The sequence below is a fragment of the Lytechinus variegatus genome, chromosome 11 (genome assembly GCF_018143015.1).
Source record: "Lytechinus variegatus isolate NC3 chromosome 11, Lvar_3.0, whole genome shotgun sequence".
NCBI lineage: Eukaryota > Metazoa > Echinodermata > Echinoidea > Temnopleuroida > Toxopneustidae > Lytechinus > Lytechinus variegatus.
The window spans coordinates 19,427,507-19,448,897 of NC_054750.1; the positions used below are offsets into that span (position 1 = coordinate 19,427,507).

Here is a 21,391-nt window from a genome sequence, read left to right on the forward strand (position 1 = left end):
CAAATCCACAGTGATTATGTGCTCAAGGCGCCGAAATATACTTGGTATATTATCATTACCCCGGCTGTAGCTGAGCGGTCATATAGGCGCTAAAAAAATCAAGGAAAAAATCATACCGAGTACCCATTCACCTCACCAGGGTCGAGTGCAGCACAATGTGGATACATTTCTTGCCGAAGGAAATTACGCCGTTGCTGGGATTCAAACCCACGACCCTGTTTCAAAGTCCGAGGACTAATCCACTGGGCCACAACGCTCCATTATAGAGCAATAATAGAGATATGTTGCAAATCAACGCAATGCAAGATATTTCTAAAAATAGCTCCCCCCAAAAAAAAAAAATTAAATTGCCTGCTACAATATATTCAAGATAATTTGTCATGCATAAAAATACACAAAATTTGCTTTCGGGCATAAAGTTACGAACATGAATACAATATTAAACAATGGCATAAATAATACATTTGACAAACAATCATAACTGTTAAAATATGCATTGCACAACTGTACGAGAAGAAAAGAGAGAGAGGGAAAGGGGGAGAATGAGATCATAGAGGATAAAAGAGAGAAAAAAATAGAAGATTTAATAAAAGAGAAGTCAGAGAGAAATAGGACAATGCAATCGTGCAACCTACTTGCACAGTACTAGTCACACATAGCTAACACCCGTCCTACCAGAGAACGATACATTATCTTATGCTCTCTGGCCGAAACAGGCAAACAGGTGTCAAAAACGTACGACTGCCACTGGACTCCCACAAGTAGTTCATGTAATAATGCTGTTCATGAAAACTGATGTGAAGATTGAATTAAAAAAATTACCTTGCTTTCACTTGCTGCCTCTAGTAATTGAGCCGATTTGTCAGCAAGGGCTTGCTTGTCTCGGACTTCCTGTTCAAGGACAGCTAGACGAGTGGTAAGCTGACCAACGGTCTGTTCTCGGTCAGTATGTTCAGTCTCAAGGCGGTCTGTGTGACGTCTTGTAGACTGCAACTCTCTCTGAGCACGCTGATAGTCCTACCGTTGGGAGGAAAGACGAAGGGGGCTTAGAATTCACATGAAATCATGTTTGAGTTTCAACAGTGGCAGACCTAAGATTTTTTCACGGGGGGCAAATTCGTCCGCCAAAAATTTTGAGAAGCAAAAAAAAAAGAAAAAAAGGTCTTCAACCACAAATATAGGATTGCGTATCAGAAAAAAAAATTGACAAGCAAAAAAAAAGAAAGCTTGTTATGGATCACTTGTGACTCGTCAGGGGGGCACGGATACGTCCCATGCATAGGTTGTGGGTTTGGGCTGTGACTCGTCCGGGGGGGGGGGGGGGCAGTGTATTTATTATTTTTTCTTGACTACATATTGACTTTACCCTGGATCCGAAGACTCTGGGCTGAAGACTTGTGGGGACTGGGGAAGTACAAGAGATTTATGATCAATACCAAATCAAGTGTAGATCCTTTTATTTAATGCAAAATAGTAATTGATCTGCATTCAGTTGCAACTCAATTTGATTAATTATTGAAAATTCAGTTCAATTTCATTGACCACTAAAAATATATAAATATTTACAGAAATGAACTAAAACAAATAACAATACAGAACATTACAAAAGGTAAAGGACATATAAATGGTCAGGACCCCTAACAAGCAAGACTGCTTATAATCGGGGCCCTACAAGTACAAGAATTTCATAAACAGTTAAAAACAAACAAAACACACACAATGATAAACATACAAGACTGACCAGAAGATATGAGAAAAGAGATGAAATTACAGAGGGAGATATGAATCTTTTGAAGATCGGAATAAAAATGACTTTCTTTGTGTATACTTATTGTTAAAGCCATTGGAAACCAAATTTCTTTGTATGCGTACATAGACCAATAAAAGAATCTTGAATCTTGCGAATGTTGAAATATTTCTAGTATCATCTGTGAGTGAATTCTATCCTTTTGCCCCTATTATATCTGATCTAATTACGAATAAAATTTTAGAAAAAGGAATGTGTAAAATTGCTGTTGTCTTGTAGGGAAATTATGAATTTGAGAGTTGTTTGAATCATATGTGATAAATTTTCTCGGAGGGTGCCTTTATGAAAATTAAACATAAAGATCCATGTATTTAAATGTATTAACTCAAATAAAGGTAAAATCTTGTGCTTAATAAATAGTGGCGCTTCACAAAAGTGGCGCACTTGGACTCATATAATGAGACTTTGTTAGTAAAACAACTGCCTTCTTTTGTAAAATAAACAATTTAGGAAAGCTTGATTTAAAGGCGTTAAAGGAAACCAAAACCCAAGAAGTGAAGTAATCTTATTGGAGAGAGTAAAATGAGAGGAACAATTTTAAAAAAGTTTCATCAAAATCGGTTATGAAATAAGCAAGTTATAGGAGTTTGAAAACTCTTGTTGTACTTTCTATGGGCATCCTCAAATTGGCAAACATGCTTCTAAATGGCTGATTTTGTGGACAACTCTCCATTTGTTTTGTACACAAATTTTCTTTCAAATTGCATCTTGCCTCCTTCTGAGCACAACATATGTCATGGGAAAATATAATCCACACCATATATGTCAAGGTCAGGAGATAATGCGAAATATGTAAAATAAATTGGAAAATCTGAAAATATGTGTACAAAACAAATGGAGAGTTGTCCACAAAATCAGCCATTTTGAAGCACGTTTGCCAATTTGAGGATCCACATAGAAAGTACAAGACTTTTTAATCATCCATAACTTGCTTATTTCATAACCGATTTTGATGAAACTTTTTTAAAATTGTTCCTCTCATTTTACTCTTTCCAATAAGATTGCTTCTCTTCTTGGGTTTGGTTTCCTTTAAACCGAATAATATTGCAATAGTTAAGATCGGGGAAATAACACAGAATAAATGATAAGTGATATGCCAAGGAGTAAAAGATCCCTGAAACTCAACTTTCTCCCCATGCCACATTATGCTCGATTTAGAGACTTACACTCAAATTGAACATTTTCATAATAAGTTTATTGCAATGCCCCAGTACACTCAGAATTATTTCTGACTGTGTCTAGTCTTACAAAGAGTTACAAGTGATTCAATCAATCGTAACTCTATGAAAATGATCCATCAGTGTCATAATTTTTTCTACAGGAAATTTGAACAATGTCCTTTATTAACAAAGAGAAGCACAGTGAATTTTCAAGAAAACGATGAGTGCATGAACATACATCATAGTTCAAAAATATTTTGAACAAACGTAGATGTTGACGTTGCTGGCCGTGCATAGTTGTGACTGACTGAATCAATCGCAACTCTTTGTAAGGCGGGTCCCTGTTCACCTCTCATCTTTCCTCCTGTACACATTAGCAGCAACATAATTGGAGACCAAAAATATTTTAACAAAACTTGATGTGTGACGTATACCAATGCAGAAATGGCACATGATTAGGGAAGTTTACATAAATCGACCTGCCTTATGTCAAAATAGGGGGTGTACCAAAAACAGATATGCAAAACATTTTCCATCAATTGTAACTATTTGTACATGGATTACCTGGACTTTCATTTACGCTAAATAATTGATCGTAACTTTGTATGTTACAGGGCCCTGATCCTGCAGAGTGTGTGTTATTTTAAGTACTAAAGTTATTTCTGAGGTCCCAAGATAGTTGACTTGGGCAGAATCACATGTATTGGACAAAAGCAATAAAAAATGCTCCAGATTCATTAAAGAAACATGATGGAGTCCCCTGATTTCCGCAATACAGAAAAATGAAAAGAAATCACAGAATTTCACCAAAAAAAAAAACAATTTTCACAAAAAAAAATTTGAATATGAAACATCCAATGTTTAAATATAATAGATAAGTGAACTATCTGCACATTGAACCCATCTGCCGTATTTAGCATGAGTTTGCCATCCTTTATCCTCATGGTATTGGAATCTTTTTCCTGAGAATTTCATTATTTACAATCGTTTTATCAATTGTCATATACAGTACCTCTTCAAGCATGTGCAATTTACTTCGGAGCTCTTTGATGGTGGATTCCTGTGCTTGCCTTCTTTCATGCATCTCCTAAAACAAAATGATAAATGGAAAACAAAAATATGGTTGCATACCCAAAAAGAGTTGTGAATGTGAATTAAGAACAGATGGGACTAAGTAATCCAGGGTATCAACTCATCAACCCCCTATCTTTTCTCTCCTCCTAAAATGATCTACCTGTTTTGACAAGTCAATATATTTCACCCAATATACATGACAACACATGCGAATCACTCTGAAAGTAAATGAATGTTCCTAATAAATTTCAATTTAGATAACATAATTTCAAACAAGTCAATTCTACATTGCTAATTGGTCCAATAAAAGTTTTAATTTATTATGAATAAAAAAGGAAAAGAAAAAAACCATCAGGTAAAATGAATTATAGTTAAAAATAGCTCCATAAGCTTTACAAGAGCCCCTGTATTGGAAAGTCTCATCTGACATTTTTCCAACCTTTGAACCCTGAATCATTTTAGGCAGCCGTGACCCATACCCTGAATTATTAGCACGTATCTACCACATTCACAAAATCCCATGATTCAAGCCTCTCACTGGTACCCGGCCTGACCCAAGTGAAGTTGTTTAGCTTCCTGTAGACATAGTCTACAGACAAAATATAATCTTTGGTGTCTGTTTTATCCTCATAAACACTGATTTAAATGAAGTATTAAAGATTTATCAATAGCTTCCCCATATTAAGCATGTGACTCACCCTCTATAACGCCGTGTATTACCGCACATGCCACAAAAACCTCCTCATTAGAGGAGTACATTTTGGCCAATTTTTATGCTAAAGCCTTCCGAAATCAATACCAATCTTGACTGAAATTATCGACCGAATATTCCCAAACTTCCTAGAAAGATGACATTTTAAAACGATCACCTGACATTTCGTCGCACGCACCAAGAACCGTCCTCTCTAAGCAATTTGATGCGAAAGTTAAGCGCACTGCATCTATTCCCCGAACCGTCCTCTCTGTTACTTTGCTCACTGTGGCGTAAATAATTAACTTCAAGAAAATATAAAGATACGGGATGAAACTTTGGAACCTGAACTTTTTAACAAAGACACTGGTAAATAATTTGCTCTCCTTGTAGGTGCACTTATAGCTGGTTTAAAAAAAAACTTTTCTGTAAATGTGTTTTCTGCGAAAGTAACTTACGCCTTTAAGTGCGCAGCTAGGACGGTTTGTGGCGCGTGCGACAATTTAGAACCCGTTTTTCAAGTCACATGACTTCATTCTGGCCTATCGGGTATTTGTAAGTTCACTGTGCGGCCGTTATTCCAGCCCATCGGGTTCAAAGGGTTAATGAATTATAGTTTCCCTGACCATCATGCAGGAAATATAATCCCCTGATTAGAAGCTGGACCATGCAACATGAAGCTTAGCAATCAATCATAAAGCTAAACAAATCAGTCACAATAATCAATACAATATATCGTAGGAATCAGCCCCCATGATTGATTTCTAATCTTTATATTACAGTGTCCTGGTGGAGCTGTAATGGGGAATCAGTCATTACTGGTGAAAATTTAGGAGAGTGATATATCTGTGCTAGCTGTGTCATGAAAGGTCAAGTTCACCCCCAGAAAATGTTGATTTTAATCAACAGAGAAAAATCAATCAAGCATAATGCTAAAAATTTTATCAAAATAAGATGCAGAATAAGAAAGTTATGACGTTTAAGTTTCACCTCATTTTTCACAAAACTTATCTCAGCCATCGTTCGCGCAATTGCGACATAAATTGGCACACGCGTTACCCATAGTACAATCTACAAAGATCAAATTTTGTGAAACATCTCATTGCTAATTAAGTATGCTAAATTATTTTTAAAATCAAAGTTTACTCTAATTAAATAATGCCCCTAAAATGTTAATTTTTACTTCACAGACTCTTTATAGAAATCTTATCAAGTGCATTTCTAAGAAATTTCAACATCACATTGATTTCATATGTATTTTATTGTTTTCTAAATTTCTTACATATTTCTTCAATTTTCTACTTTTTGTTTTTTATTGGAAATTGTCGGAGACATTGTTTTGACCATTAACAAGATGAAATTACAATACATTTATGGCTTTTGGAAAAAAACACTATTTGCATTGGACTTGCATACAAATTCACGGTTTTGAGCAATTTTGGGTCTGCATGCGCTTAAGAAATGTTGCAGAATTTTGGTACCCAGTGGTCGCAATTTTGGTCTCAAAAGTTACTTTAGAGTAAAAAGTCAGCGAGCGATGAGTTAAAAATTGTGCAGCGGATTTATCGCAAAAAACATCGCGCTAAATCTTATTAGGGTCAATAAAGTATTCTGAGTGGATGTTTTACCCTATTAACAGCCTGTAGTTCTGCAATACGAGACTGCATCTTCTCGCTCTGTTTTCTATGCTTCTCTTCCAGTTCTTGACACTGTGCCGAGCTCTGCTTCTCAACATCTCTCTGCATCTGAAGATTCAAATACATAAATGAATTTTGATTAGATTCAAAAATTTCATTAATCCACGTGCCTATTATTAATGATTCCTTAATGAATTAAATAATATTGTCCTGTATTATCTTACATATCCCCACCCCTTGTCACCCTTGCTAAACTGCTTTCTATTTATTTGCAGTAGGACAATGTAATGTTCAATGAATCCTCTCATTTTATTAAGCCTGATAAAAACATCTTTGATCTATTATACACTATGTTACAGCACAATTTGTGACACGATTTGTAAGCGGCTCGGTCAAAATATTTTTTGCGGGGGGGGGGGGGCCTCTGACCTAGATAGGGTTAAGACATACCTCTAGAGCTTTCTGTCGTTCTTCAGCAAGTTCCTGCTGGTGCTTTGCTTCAAGGCTATCAGACTGACTACTCCACTGACCTTTTAATCTCTCAAGCTCACTGCTCCGGGTCTGGAGTAACTATGGAGATAAAGAGTCACATAGTGCATTCACAGGTGTTCTTCATGTTTTCATTGTGTTCACAATGTGATTATAGTGTGCTCATAATGTATTCAGTGTGTTCATAGTGTGGTCAGTGTATTCGTAATGTTTTCTCAGTGTAATCATTGTAAGCTCACAATGTATTCAGGGTGTTCATAGTGTGTTCAGTGTATTCTTAGTGTTTTCTCAGTGTAATCATTGTGCTCATAATTATTCATTGTTTTCATTGTGTTTTCTCTGTGTAATCATAGTATGCTCAGTGAGGTAGTAATATGTTAACAGTATGTTTGCAGTCTTTTTACCAGTGTGTTTGCACAGTGTTCACAGTAAGTTCAGTGTGGTAGTAATATGTTAACAGAAGGTTTGCAGTCTATTCACCACAGTGTTTGCACTGTGTTCACAGTAAGTTCAGTGTGGTAGTAGTATGTTAACAGTATGTTTGCAGTCTTTTCACCAGTGTGTTTGCACTGTGTTCATAATAAGTTCAGTGTGGTAGTAGTATGTTAACAGTATGTTTGCAGTCTTTTCACCACAGTGTTTGCACTGTGTTCACAGTAAGTTCAGTGTGGTAGTAGTATGTTAACAGTATGTTTGCAGTCTTTTCACCAGTGTGTTTGTACTGTGTTCATAATAAGTTCAGTGTGGTAGTAGTATGTTAACAGTATGTTTGCCGTCTTTTCACCAGTGTGTTTGCACTGTGTTCACAGTAAGTTCAGTGTGGTAGTAGTATGTTAACAGTATGTTTGCCGTCTTTTTACCAGTGTGTTTGCACTGTGTTCACAGTAAGTTCAGTGTGGTAGTAGTATGTTAACAGTATGTTTGCAGTCTTTTCACCAGTGTGTTTGCACTGTGTTCACAGTATGTTCATGGTGTGGTAGTAGTATGTTAACAGAAGGTTTGCAGTCTTTTCACCAGTGTGTTTGCACTGTGTTCACAGTAAGTTCATGGTGTGGTAGTAGTATGTTAACAGTATGTTTGCAGTCTTTTCACCAGTGTGTTTGCACTGTGTTCACAGTAAGTTCAGTGTGGTAGTAGTATGTTAACAGTATGTTTGCAGTCTTTTCACCAGTGTGTTTGCACTGTGTTCACAGTAAGTTCAGTGTGGTAGTAGTATGTTAACAGTATGTTTGCAGTCTTTTCACCAGTGTGTTTGCACTGTGTTCACAGTAAGTTCAGTGTGGTAGTAGTATGTTAACAGTATGTTTGCAGTCTGTTCACCACAGTGTGTTTGCACTGTTCACAGTAAGTTCAGTGTGGTAGTAGTATGTTAACAGTATGTTTGCAGTCTTTTCACCACAGTGTCTTTGCATTGTGTTCACAGTAAGTTCAGTGTGGTAGTAGTATGTTAACAGTATGTTTGCCGTCTTTTCACCAGTGTGTTTGTACTGTGTTCATAATAAGTTCAGTGTGGTAGTAGTATGTTAACAGTATGTTTGCAGTCTTTTCACCAGTGTGTTTGCACTGTGTTCACAGTAAGTTCAGTGTGGTAGTAGTATGTTAACAGTATGTTTGCCGTCTTTTCACCACAGTGTTTGCACTGTGTTCACAGTAAGTTCAGTGTGGTAGTAGTATGTTAACAGTATGTTTGCAGTCTTTTCACCAGTGTGTTTGCACTGTGTTCACAGTAAGTTCATGGTGTGGTAGTAGTATGTTAACAGAAGGTTTGCAGTCTTTTCACCAGTGTGTTTGCACTGTGTTCACAGTAAGTTCAGTGTGGTAGTAGTATGTTAACGGAAGGTTTGCAGTCTGTTCACCACAGTGTGTTTGCACTGTGTTCACAGTAAGTTCACAGTGTGGTAGTAGTATGTTAACAGTATGTTTGCAGTCTTTTCACCAGTGTGTTTGCACAGTGTTCACAGTATGTTCACAGTGTGGTAGTAGTATGTTAACAGTAGGTTTGCAGTCTGTTCACCACTGTGTGTTTGCACTGTGTTCACACTAGGTTCAGTGTGGTAGTAGTATGCTCAAAGTATTTTCGCCGATTATTAACAGTATGTTCAGTGTGTTCACAGTGTGTTCACAGTTTGGACCACATGGGGATGTAATTCACTGTGTTAAAATGCTTGCCAAATTTTAAAACTTTAAGATAATTTTACACATTGAAAACCTCCACAGTATAAGTGTTCATGGTGTGTTCACACAGCTGGGTACCTTGGGTTGTCGTGAACATTCTGCCATTTTTTTTTTACAAAAGAAAGCAATTCAACAAAAATGTAATTTCCTATAAAATTGTGTCTGCCAATGCATTATAATGGTGTTTACCAGCCATATATCTCATAGCAGCATGAGTGTTCTTCAAAATAAATTTGCCTGGAAGAAGAAATTACTTTGGAACATTAGAAACTCAATTTGGGTTAATATGTCCTTTGCTTCCATTTGTCTGGCAGTGGAGAAGTATTTACCTCTTGGGTTTGTTGCAGCTGATGCGTGAGGGATGTCTCTCTGGTACTTAGATGGGTTTGAAGCTGATTGTGATCATCCTGGGAATTTTTGAAAAAACATAATTGAAAATGAAACAAAATTACTTTATTTTTATTGCTATCTAAATTAAGAATCATATTTCACCTAATATAGTTGTATCTTTTTGTGACAATTGCCCAATAGATTTGTTTTACTTTTCAGAGTGAAATGTTACCTGGACTTGAGACACTTTGCTAAATAACTCTTGAGGGTTTGAGACTGAGTGAGATCAATTATTTTATGTGTCTGGAATGTCACCTGGAGCGACTTGAGATACTTAGCCGAGTAACTCTTGAGGGTCTTGGCCATGTTTGAGGCTTAAAGAGAGATGTACGAGATGCTTGAGTGCTGCTTACAACACAAATAATCAATAACATGTATGAAATGTTACCTGGAGCGACTTGAGGCACTTGGCTAAGTAACTTTTGACTTCTGAATCTGTGCCAGGTTTAAGACTCAGTGAGAGATGAGTGAGATGCTTGAAAGGATTGGTCTCAACGACACTTAGCTGAGCTAGACCATGAGACGAACCAGCGAGGTCCATGGACTGGTTCAGCTGAAGAACAAACCTTTGGGCATGAAAATAAAAAAAGCCAAATAGGGATGTTGGTATTACATATATGAAAGCACCATGAACAAATTGCACATGTAAAAATAATCTACACTGGCTATTGTTAATCCCTGGAATAGTTTCCAAACATTTCCATAATGTTCAAAATAGATATAAATGAAGAATGATAATGAAAACACCCCCACCCCCCAAAAAAAAATATATATTTATATTACTATGCTGCATAGAGTAAGGCAAGATCGACAGATTTTTTTTCTGCCCCTAAAAAAGAAACAAAAACAAAAAGAATATTCTCATTTCAAGATGGGGGGGACAATTTCTGTGTAAATTTCTGACAATGAAAATTAATTGTATAAATTTTACATAAAAGTTATGTAACTTGTCTAATCAGTGTACGTCAGCTGCGGCCTGGGTCTTGTTCTGCTCAACTCATTCTTCAAGTGCTCAGTACCCGTCTAAAGACTAACAGGGATAGAGCTTTTACGTTGCGCCTTGTCTTAAAGGTCAAGTTCACCCCGGAAAAATGCTGACTTGAATAGAGAAAAATGAAACTAGCATAGTGCTGAAAATTTCATCAAAATCGGATGTAAAATAAGAAAGTTATGACATTTCAAAGTTTTGCTTATTTTTCACAAAACAGTGATATGCACAACTAGGTGAGTCAGTCGATGTCCATCACTCACTATTTCTTTTGTTTTTTATTGTTTGAATTGTTCAATATTTAATTTTTTTTATAGATTTGACAATTAGGACCAACTTGACTGGACCATATAGTAATAAAAAAATGCTAATTCCACATGTTCAGGGAGGAATTAATTATCACTTGACAATGAGAAAATTAGAATATTTCATATATTATAATACAAAAGAAATAGTAAGTGGATGACATCATCAGTCTTCTTATTTGCATACCAGCCAGGATGTGCATACAACTATTTTGTGAAATTAAGCAAAATTTTGAAATGTCTTAACTTTCTTATTTTACATCCGATTGTGGACTTGTCCTTTAAGAATTCTCTACCAATCCAACATGGTAATTGTACCAACATTGAGACCTTCAAATCTAAAATAAAGACCCATCTTTTCCAGCTACCTTGTGGATAATGTGTGACATATTGGGGAGCTGGCACCTTTGAATGTTATCTACAAATAAATGACGCTATACACATGCTGCCCATCATCATCATCATCATCAAATTTCCCCAACTTAAACTTATTTTCATCGGAATATTATTTTCTACATACTTACTTGCCATGCATCTGGCCTTGGTTCTGAGCACATAACTGCAATAGTTCAATGAACTTCTGAGGGAATGCACTGAAATCCACCAGTAAACCTTGCTGATTCTTCAAACTGTAGTGTAATGGAGATTACAGTATTTAATATTATCAATTCTCTTGTTATTTCTATCTCAATATGTCACGTATCAAGAAGTCTTAGCAATTAGAACTATACTAAGCTATATCAAACTAATGGACACATAATACATGTACACTATATGTAAAGCTCAGATCCTCCGCGTTCATTTGGAGCAATTTACAACACAATTATTCCAAGCATACTTAAAGACTGCAGACTAAAAGCTACTCAAAGAGATTACACTAAAATTAAAATATGGCAAGCATTTTCTCAATTTCAAACAAAATTTGCATTTTCTACCAAGTAAATTTGACACCTAATCAAGGAAAATTATGTAGGAACTACATGTATATTTCCACAATAATACATGTACAAACTACAAAGTGAAGATGTTTCCACTGGAGGAAAGTCTGCCATTACAGCTAACAGAGTTCCAGTTTCGTTTGCACTCACTGTTGAACACTTCTTTTCCCCATTATCAATCAATTCTCTATCATCATATTGTGTATTTCACGTAATAGTTATGACACTTTGTGGTGGTTATCAACAAAATAACAATTACCATCATCATTATCATTATTTATCTAATTTTCAGAGTATCTCTTACACTTGAAAATCCTCCTCTCCAAGATGAAGATCATATAGAAAGAAAGGGTCTTTGTCATCAGTCAATCTCACATGGAGCTCCTGTCAAAGACAACACAACATAATATCTTGAAAGATCCAGACTGGACCTAAAAGTGAAATTGATAAATCATATACCAATTGAAACCGTATGAACTTCAAAACTCAGCAATGCAAGCTTTATGTATTTTCACCACCTACATGTAACAGTTGAATATTTTGCTAAGGGATAAATTATTGGGTCTCGAAAACAGGCTTTCTTGTGCTTTTCACCAGCTTCAAGAGACCATGATGTCAGGTTGTGTCAGAAGTGTTGTGATTTATACACAGAAAAACTGGGTAATTTTTCTACTTTTCAGATTATGCATCATATCTTTCTTCACTCCTATCACATAAATATTTTTGGAAACTAAAATTCAAAGGATCATTGTTGAATTTGAGGGGGCTCTTAATTTTCATTTCAGAAGGCTATTTATTCAGCAAGGCTCAAACTGGGAAATGCACTTGTCAGCAAATGTGGTCTCAAATAAATTTCAGAGCATTGCAGAGCTACAGCCTCCTGTCATTTGGTCATTTAAGCAACACAATTATTGTGAAAATTGCTGTGGTAGATGCACCGAAACCCCTCTCAGGGTCACACCACCCATTTGCAGAGAATTCCTCTCAACACAACGTAACAAAGCGTACCTGTGCCAAACTGCTCCAACATCTGCTCGCTATCAACTCAGAAAAGCTGACGAAGCATCCAGGATTGAACATTAAATTCTCTGCTAATTGGTAAGTTCAGGGGACCATTTCATAAAACAAATAGTCAGTTATTTTCACTTACTGTTGTAAGCTGCTGAAATCCTTGCATTTGACTGGCTCAGAACAAATTAGTCAGTCAAAATCACCAATCTGCTTCTTGGAATGCCCCCCTCCCCCGATGACAAAATTATTTTCTATATATTTCTATCAATTTCTTGTATTATGCAGCCCCAGAATGGGTTATATCGTACCTTTCTGTGAATGGGTGATGTAACAGATACCAGTTCAAGAAAGATTCTGATCCCAAAGGTCCTGAAATAAGAAAGTTATGACATTTTAAAGTTTCACTTATTTTTCACAAAACAGTAATATGCACAACTCAGTGACATGCAAATGAGAGAGTTGATGAAGTCCCTCACTCACTTTTTCTTTTTTGTTATTGTTTGAATTAATCAATATTTTAATTTTTCCAATTTGACAATAGGGACCAACATACCGGTACTACAACTAGGTCAAAGTCAATTAGTTGTAAAATGACTTTTGACCATTATGTGACCAGCAACTCATGCAGAATGATCAGTGATTATCAACTTTTATGAAATGATGTACATGTAGGTCCATATACTTTCTGAATAAAAAAGATTTCAAAACTCAACCTTCGTTAAGATTTCAATGTTGACAATGTCTCTTTCCCGCCACTGTCGGAAAGCGATGCCTATAATTTTGCTCTGTTTTGCAGGCGAGACAATAATGATGTCATACAAAAACAAAGTTTCAGGAATTTGCCTGTAGACAACTTAACCTAAATTGAAACCATTAACCACAATTACAATAAACAAATTTTCCATACACCCCCCAAAAAATTATCTTGGGCATTTGGTTCATGTGTTTACCAGGGACTTTTAAGTTTGTGACAGTGCACATAATTTTTAAATTTCATTTGGACCAATAGATAACAACCACCACCAGAAACCACACCCCACCCCTCACTTCTATCAAAAGGAAGATAAAAAATACTTAGTACTCACCTTTCATCCTGGCCTTGTGATTTAAAAACCACATTAAGAACTTGATCAAACAGAGCACCTTCCATTCTCAATTTTCATACACTTTGAATTCTAAACTGAAATAAAAGAAGAGAGATGGAGAGAAAATGAAAATGAAGTGTGAACGGTGTAATATTTTAAAGAAATCTTAAAGATAAATTCCAGTTTTGGTAACGATCTCAAAATGACTTTTTACAGAATCTAATATAATGACCACCCAAGTGTCTGTTTGTATGAATAAAAAATATGTGCCAAAGGATTCTGGAAGAAATTGTGTAATTGCTGGGAAATAAGCAAAATAAGCGCGGATTCGGTCACTTCCGTCGGGTCTTTATTCCAGCAATAATAATACACTGTCCCACGTATGCCTATCTGTGTTGGTGATCTTCAGAGTGAACATTTTTCAGCGTAGATTTCAAGATTTCACAAAGTTCAGTTTATGTAACTGTACCAGATCTAGATCCTCGATGATATACTGACAATTAAGCCTGGTTTTACAGACTTTCTCATGAAATCAGTGTTTACTGCAACTACTGGAATTTCTCTTTAACCATAAGGCACAACAGAGCCAGGTAACTTTGAACCATCTCACAGCCACTGACCCAAGATATTGGCCATCCATCAAGCCTTTGCAACAAAAATTAGCATATTTCAAACAGTGGGTGATCTCAAGGACAGTGATGAAATATGGTGTTGGTGTTGTGACAACACCCAACACCAGCCACAACACCGTACTTGAAATGATGCTGGTTTTGGGATTGACCTTGGAAAATACGATGCATTGCTGGCAGTTTGTGTTGAGCGCCGATGTTGAATTCTGCTGAACAGAGCATCACACCTAGTGCTGACGATCTACTTGTCATTTCCCCATTCACTGACACCAACCCCCGGGAATTGGGAAAAATTGTAGTTTCAAGTTCAATGTTGGTGATTTGAAGCCCATGAACAGCCGGTGAACAGGATGAAACATCCCCATAAAATTAGATGTTTACAGTTGAGTTAGATTTTTAGAAGCTGTACACAATTCAATGTAAAATGTTCACTTTTTTTAAGTTCTTGAAGTGATTTAGCCTCTGCATTCTATACAATGAGATTTTACTGTAATTTCTCACCGATTTCACTTTCGTCGTCAAAAATTTCTCACGTGAACTTGAGATGCAGCAGCAGCACAGCACAGAGGCGTGACATCATAGACTATCGATTGATAATGCGATTGGTACCGTTAATCTAAACCGAGCCTGGTGTTGGAGCTCGGTTCAGCAGCCTTTTCACATTCTCAACACTAACACGTTCTTGCAATCAACAAAACAGTAGTCACTATAAAATGATCCAACCAATTATATACATAATGTATATTTATGCCTAAATGAAAGGTATCCTCTAAACATAGACTCTAGGTACCAGTACATGTATACCCAGGCCTAAAATTTTCTTTAAAAATGATATTAATAATCTCAAAAGCTATCATTTTTTATCATGCTTTATGTATTCATGACATTATTATATCATACTTCCCTTTTCTATTTTCTTTACATCAGACCTTTTTACTTTTTTAATGGAAATCATCAATGGCACTATTTCAAGTGAGTTTTCAAAAAGAACATGAAATTGATTGAATCTATTTTTAAAGTTAAAATTTTGTAGATTTTCTATGGCTAGAATTACCAGTTCAGTAATAGGGCGACTCCATGCTAGAAAAATCAGCCATGTTCACATAATTATGAATGAAAACATTGGATATGAGAAAAAAAAGTATTTAAAACTCTTCTGAACACGTATTGTATACCATGCTTGTTTATCAGTTAGGTCTGAGTGTGCATTTAAGGCCTATTGTAGGCACCTAATGCAATGTTAACCCTTATCAAAATGGGGGGGGGGGGTCAATTTGGGCCCCCCTCAAGAAATTTTGTCACTACGCCGTTGCACGAAATTGTTTGACTATACTGCTCGCTGACTTTTTACTTTCAAGTCTTGCGCATCATTTGAGACCAAATTTGCAATGCCTGTGTGCGCGGTTTCAAAATTACACAACAAATTGTACGTGCACGTTCGGACCCAAAATTGTTCAAAAACGTGATTCCATGTACAAGGTCAATGCAAATTGTGTTTTTCAACCAAAAGTCATGAATGTATGATTATTTTTTTACTTTTGCTGGTTCAATTAGATTCATTTTATGCTATTGATGATCGCAAAAGACTCCTGACAAAGTTAAAAAAAAATACATAAGAAATTATATTTTTTGGTAGATATTCATTGTAAATGTGAAAATATTGGTACTCTCACCAAAAATTAGCATTCTACAAGCTTAATAAATAGAGTTTAAGGCAAAAACACAAAAAAAAAATTCGGGAAAATTTTAATTATCTTAATTATTACATATTTAGAAATCAATTATGAAAAAAATATTAACAATTAATTTTTTTCTTATAAATTTGATGCAGAAGTACATGAAATTGCTGATATATATGACAAATATGTGGAATTCTACTACACAGTCTGCTTGTGTGAGTGGCTGTATAATAGAAACATAAAGTTCAACAAATCCACACTTTAATATTTTGAACTTGAATAAGATAAAGCAAATAGGCTAAAACCATGTAAAAAATATTACAGTTTTAAGTAGTTTTAGTATAATTCTTAATTGACCATGCAGTGTTCCAACTTACCCCATACCATGTTCCAATTTACCCAGATATGGGGGTAATTTGGAACGTTTGCGATGGTCTTGTTCAAGGTGGATTTTTTTCAGTAACCATAATAGAGTTAAAAATTTTATGGGGTACATTTGAAGCCCTGAGATATATGCTTCAAGCTGATATATTGATTCTTGAATAAAATCTATTGGGATTTTACAGCCATTTTTGTCAAAAATGTTCCAACTAACCCCGGTCTCCCCTATTCTGTCAGTTTTTGTTTCAATGTCAATTGAATATGCCACCAAAATTTGATACAGGAAATTCAGAGATTCGTAGGATGAGTGGGTAGGGGGAGAGAGATTTATCATATGCTAGACGGGGAGGGGGGGATGGAGGGGGTGATGAGGACATTACAGCGAGTCATTCATTCATGATTCATAAAGAAACAGAGAGCGTGTGTGAAGAAAGAGCGGAAGTAGCCTGGGGCGTTTTGGGGACTGAAAGTCATACACTGTACGTATAGTCACTCCCCACTAGTGGAGTGACCATATGTACACTCATTCAATGAAAAGGGTAATGATATAACCTTGTTCTCACTTATATCTCCATGTGTGGCAAAATAAGGGTGGCAATGTTTGGCTTATTTTCTCTTTTTCTTTGGGGCAAATGCTTGATTTTTTTTACACTGACAGTTTCCATTACACATATTATTCATACAACTTGACTCTTATTTAAATTTGATTCTTTAAATTATTTTTTTTCTTAATTAAGAATAGAGATCAAAAAATGAAAATTTTCTTGCCATATTACTTTCCACCACTAGAGGGCGTACAAAAAATATGCCAAAAATTCAAGTTTTTGAGCACTCTGGTGAATACAAAAATTATTACCAAGTTACTAATGAAAAATAAATTGCAACTGTATGGAAATTAGTAATTTTGGTCACAAAAGTGATATTTTAATGATTTTTTAAAGTGTGTGCTCTGTACAACATTGGCATACCATAGATAGTCCTACCTGTAGATTCCCCACAGGCAGGGTGGTAGCAGTGAACAAGAGCGTACGTACAGTATATGACTTTCAGTACCGAAAACGCCCCCGGCTAAGAGGAAGGGAGAATCAGAATGCAAGAGAAAGGCGAAGAGAGAAATCGTAACTTGAGAAAGCGTCAGGGAGCGTGCTCGTCCATTCGATCATGTACAAATTGATGAAGATTTGTTTAGAATTAGAACGATCGCCAAGTCCAAGCGCCTGCGCACTTTAGTTTTTTAGCTCAACTTATGGATAATTCATGCGCCATAGCATTCCCATGTAGGCCTACGGAAAAAATATTCGCCTCCCGCTCGCCCGCCTGCACGAACATCGCACGAGGTCACTCACACATTACCGTAACCCAGGGAACTCCCGCCCGCGAGCCCAGGAGCTTACCGTGTAATTGACCATACTCACGGGACAAGGGTAGATTATGGTAAAAATATCTAGCAAGATAAATTATGAAAACAGAAATTATGCACTACATGACTTACCACGATTATATGGATGATGGTCTAACGTGTGGCAGTTTTTCTGACATCTGGGCACAGACTGGAACCTCAAAAACGAAAAGTTTTCTCCTTCTACCCGTCTCGATCTGCCATTTTTGTTATGAATTGTAAAATGGCCGATCGAAACCACTCATTCAATGAACAAGGTTATGATATAACCTTGTTCTCACTTATATCTCCATGTGTGGCAAAATAAAGGTAGCAATGTTTGGCTTATTTTCTCTTTTTCTTTGAGGCAAATGATTGATGTTTTTACACTGACAGTTTCCATTACACCTATTATTCATACAACTTGGCTCTTATTTAAATTTGACACTTTAAATCATTTTTTTCTTAATTAAAAATAGAGATCAAAAAATGAAAATTTTCTTGCCATATTAATTTCCACCAATAGAGGGCGTACACAAAAATATGCCCAAAATTCAAGTTTTTGAGCGCTCTGGTGAATACAAAAATTATTCCCAAGTTACTATTGAAAAATAAATTGCAACCGTACGGAAATTAGTAATTTTGGTCACAAAAGTGATATTTAAGTGACTTTTTAAACAGTAGAGGCGCACGGCCAATATGGGAGACTCTCTCCAATAAGGGAGACAATCTCCCATATTGGAGACTTGCTTTGCAAAAGAACAAAAGAAACAACACCAACAAAAGTATGTTTTTTTCCACCCAAACTTTTGTCCCACCGATGTCAGAAGCCCATTTGTTTTGTGTGTGGATGACAACAAAAATCCTTATAACAACAAAAGTAGACGGTGAATTTTTAAAGTAGACTGTGAAAAGGGGTAATATTTCATGAGGAATCTGCTTATCACATTTTTATTTGCCGCCAAGGTAATCCCTTTTAAGCAAATGTAAACAAAAAAAATTGGTCTCCAAAACTGGAGACTGTCTCTGAAATTGGATACCAAAATTCTTATGAAAGTCTCTGATATTGGAGATAATCTCTCTCATGGGAGACAGTCTCCAATATTGGCCGTGCGCCTCTACTGTTAAAGTGTGTGCTCTGGACAACATTGGCAGTCCATAGTCCTACCTGTAGATTTCCCACAGGCAGGGTGGTAGCACTGCAGTGAACAAGTGAACGGGGGTAGGCCTAGTCCTAGAACAAGGTCAAGGAGAGAACTTTTCGTTTTTTGAGGTTCCAGTCTGTGCCCAGATGTCAGGAAATGAGGAAAACTTAGTCTTGAGGACGCAATGATGATGATTTTTTTAGATATGTCATATACTTCTTCATCATTGACGTCTTGACACTCTCTCCATAGTGTCTTAAGCGAAGGACCAAAACAAAGATGGATTTCCCCAAGAAATCCATCTTTTTCAACCGAAATCACTAGAATTCTATTAATTTTATTAATTCTTACACCTTCCTACGCCTAATGCGTAGGAAGGTTTTAAATATCATTATATAAAACTATAAAAAAATGAAGATTTCTTACCTAACTGATGCCGCGTAGACCTCTCGTTCCACATGTAAACAACGGAAATACAATGTATGACGTACTTCCGGAAAGCAATGCCGTCTTAACGAACAATTTAGAGATAAAAATTCTTATTTAACAAATATCAAAATCTATTTCGTGATCATAAATAATTTATTTCTATTGATATGAATTATTTTTAATCAAAAAATAAATTTCAATATTTGTTAGGCCCTAAAGCTAAATAAGAATTTTTATCTCTAAATTGTTCGTTAAGACGGCATTGCTTTCCGGAATACGTCATACATAAGCGGTTCAAGGGTCGACGCTATTGTATTTCCGTTGTTTACATGTGGAACGAGAGATCTACGCGGCATCAGTTAGGTAAGAAATCTTCATTTTTTTATAGTTTTATATAATGATATTTAAAACCTACGCATTAGGCGTAGGAAGGTGTAAGAATTAATAAAATTAATAGAATTCTCATGATTTCGGTTGAAAAAGATGGATTTCTTGGGGAAATCCATCTTTGTTTTGGTCCTTCGCTTAAGACACTATGGAGAGAGTGTCAAGACGTCAATGATGAAGAAGTATAATATGACATTCAGAATCAGACATATCTAAAAAAATCATCATCATTGCGTCCTCAAGACTAAGGAAAACTGCCACTCGTTAGACCTTCATCCATATAATCGTGGTAAGTGCATAATTTCTGTTTTCATAATTTATCTTGCTAGATATTTTGACCATAATCTACCCTTGTCCCGTCAGTATGGGTAAATACATGAGCTCCTGGGCGCCGGCCTGCTACGCGGGCCGGCGCTCCCTGGGTTAACATTTGGTACCGGAGGCTTTTGGCATTTGCCTTGGACTGGTCTACACAAACATTTTTGAACGAGTGGTTTCCAGCACGGTAAATGGATAATACATTACAAAAATTACATATCTGATTTTCTTACCCTCTATTAGAAGATCTAGTCCTCAAAATAAATATCATGCACCTTAAACGTTGTGTATTAAAATCAGACTTACAAATTTCATTTCTTGCTTTTTCGGAGTATTACATGTATGATGATGATGTAGCTAGCTCGTTGGAAATCAAATCAAATCTAGCGCGCGCACGGTCTTCGCATGGTATCTTCGAAGCTAAAAAAAGGAGAAATTTTCAATAAAATCAGAAGAACATTGTCTTTTAAATTTTACAGATTCAGAGAATATTGACAAAAACGACTTATAATGATGGAAAAATGCAATGGCTTGATTATCTAAAATGTTTTTACTTTATTTGGTAATCAATATATTTTTGGAAAACTTCACAAAGAGCTATATTCTTCCCCACTCTTCTCTAGAGTCCTCCGCTCGGGCCTCCGCTCCTCCTCCTCTGGCCTCCTCTTAATTCTCTCTCTCTTTTAACGATTTCACTTAGCGATAGATTACTTTTTGTCATTTTATCTGTGGAACCACGCCCCTGTGGCCCTTTTAATTAATGATTTATAGTTACTGTCATTATATGGAAACCCATGATTTTGATTGGCTGCTGATCAAATTTGTTTCTCTTTTATATGAAACGGATCCCATGGTGGGTGTTTCATAAAGCTGATCGTAAGTCATGTTTACGAGCGACTTTACGGACGACAGATGATTATCATTTACCTCCGGAAAGGGTCATCGGTCGATCGGAACAGAAGTTACGTACAACTTTTTATGAAACACCCCAAAGATAATGCTTTAGAAAAGTGGTTGGATGAACGTTGTTGTATTAATTCAGTCACCAATCAACAAGATTCATTATTTTGACATCCAGACCGTGTTTAATTAATTGGCTTTCCATTTCTATTTTATAGTGTGGTATTATGGAGAGTTAGTAATTTTGTTTTTTAAAGGAGACTAGTGAAGGATTGGCACTTAGGAACTCGAGACCTTTTAGGACCTGTCCCTCCGATCAAAATGGTGAGTCCGCATCACCGCATGTTTATCAGTTTTGTTTTAGGCGTTGATTTAATTTCTCATTCAAGTTACTA

General features: G+C 36.2%; 1 protein-coding gene across 2 annotated transcripts in view; it reads right to left on the reverse strand.

The window, feature by feature from the left end:
* Positions 1-20,455, reverse strand: part of LOC121423774 (spindle assembly abnormal protein 6 homolog) — a 34,918-nt gene extending 14,463 nt beyond the window's left edge. The window contains exons 1-11 of one of the 2 annotated variants that reach the window (XM_041619261.1): positions 20,330-20,455; positions 13,751-13,845; positions 12,974-13,034; positions 11,959-12,038; positions 11,241-11,345; positions 9,812-9,989; positions 9,363-9,440; positions 6,820-6,939; positions 6,361-6,477; positions 3,980-4,054; positions 823-1,017 (exon numbers count right to left, since the gene is read on the reverse strand). In XM_041619261.1, the coding sequence (XP_041475195.1) occupies positions 823-1,017; positions 3,980-4,054; positions 6,361-6,477; positions 6,820-6,939; positions 9,363-9,440; positions 9,812-9,989; positions 11,241-11,345; positions 11,959-12,038; positions 12,974-13,034; positions 13,751-13,815 (1,074 nt within the window). In that variant the 5' untranslated portion in view covers positions 13,816-13,845; positions 20,330-20,455. The remainder of the gene's footprint in view (positions 1-822; positions 1,018-3,979; positions 4,055-6,360; positions 6,478-6,819; positions 6,940-9,362; positions 9,441-9,811; positions 9,990-11,240; positions 11,346-11,958; positions 12,039-12,973; positions 13,035-13,750; positions 13,846-20,329) is intronic. The other variant, XM_041619262.1, reaches the window with a different exon arrangement.
* Between the last annotated feature and the right edge of the window lie 936 nt (positions 20,456-21,391).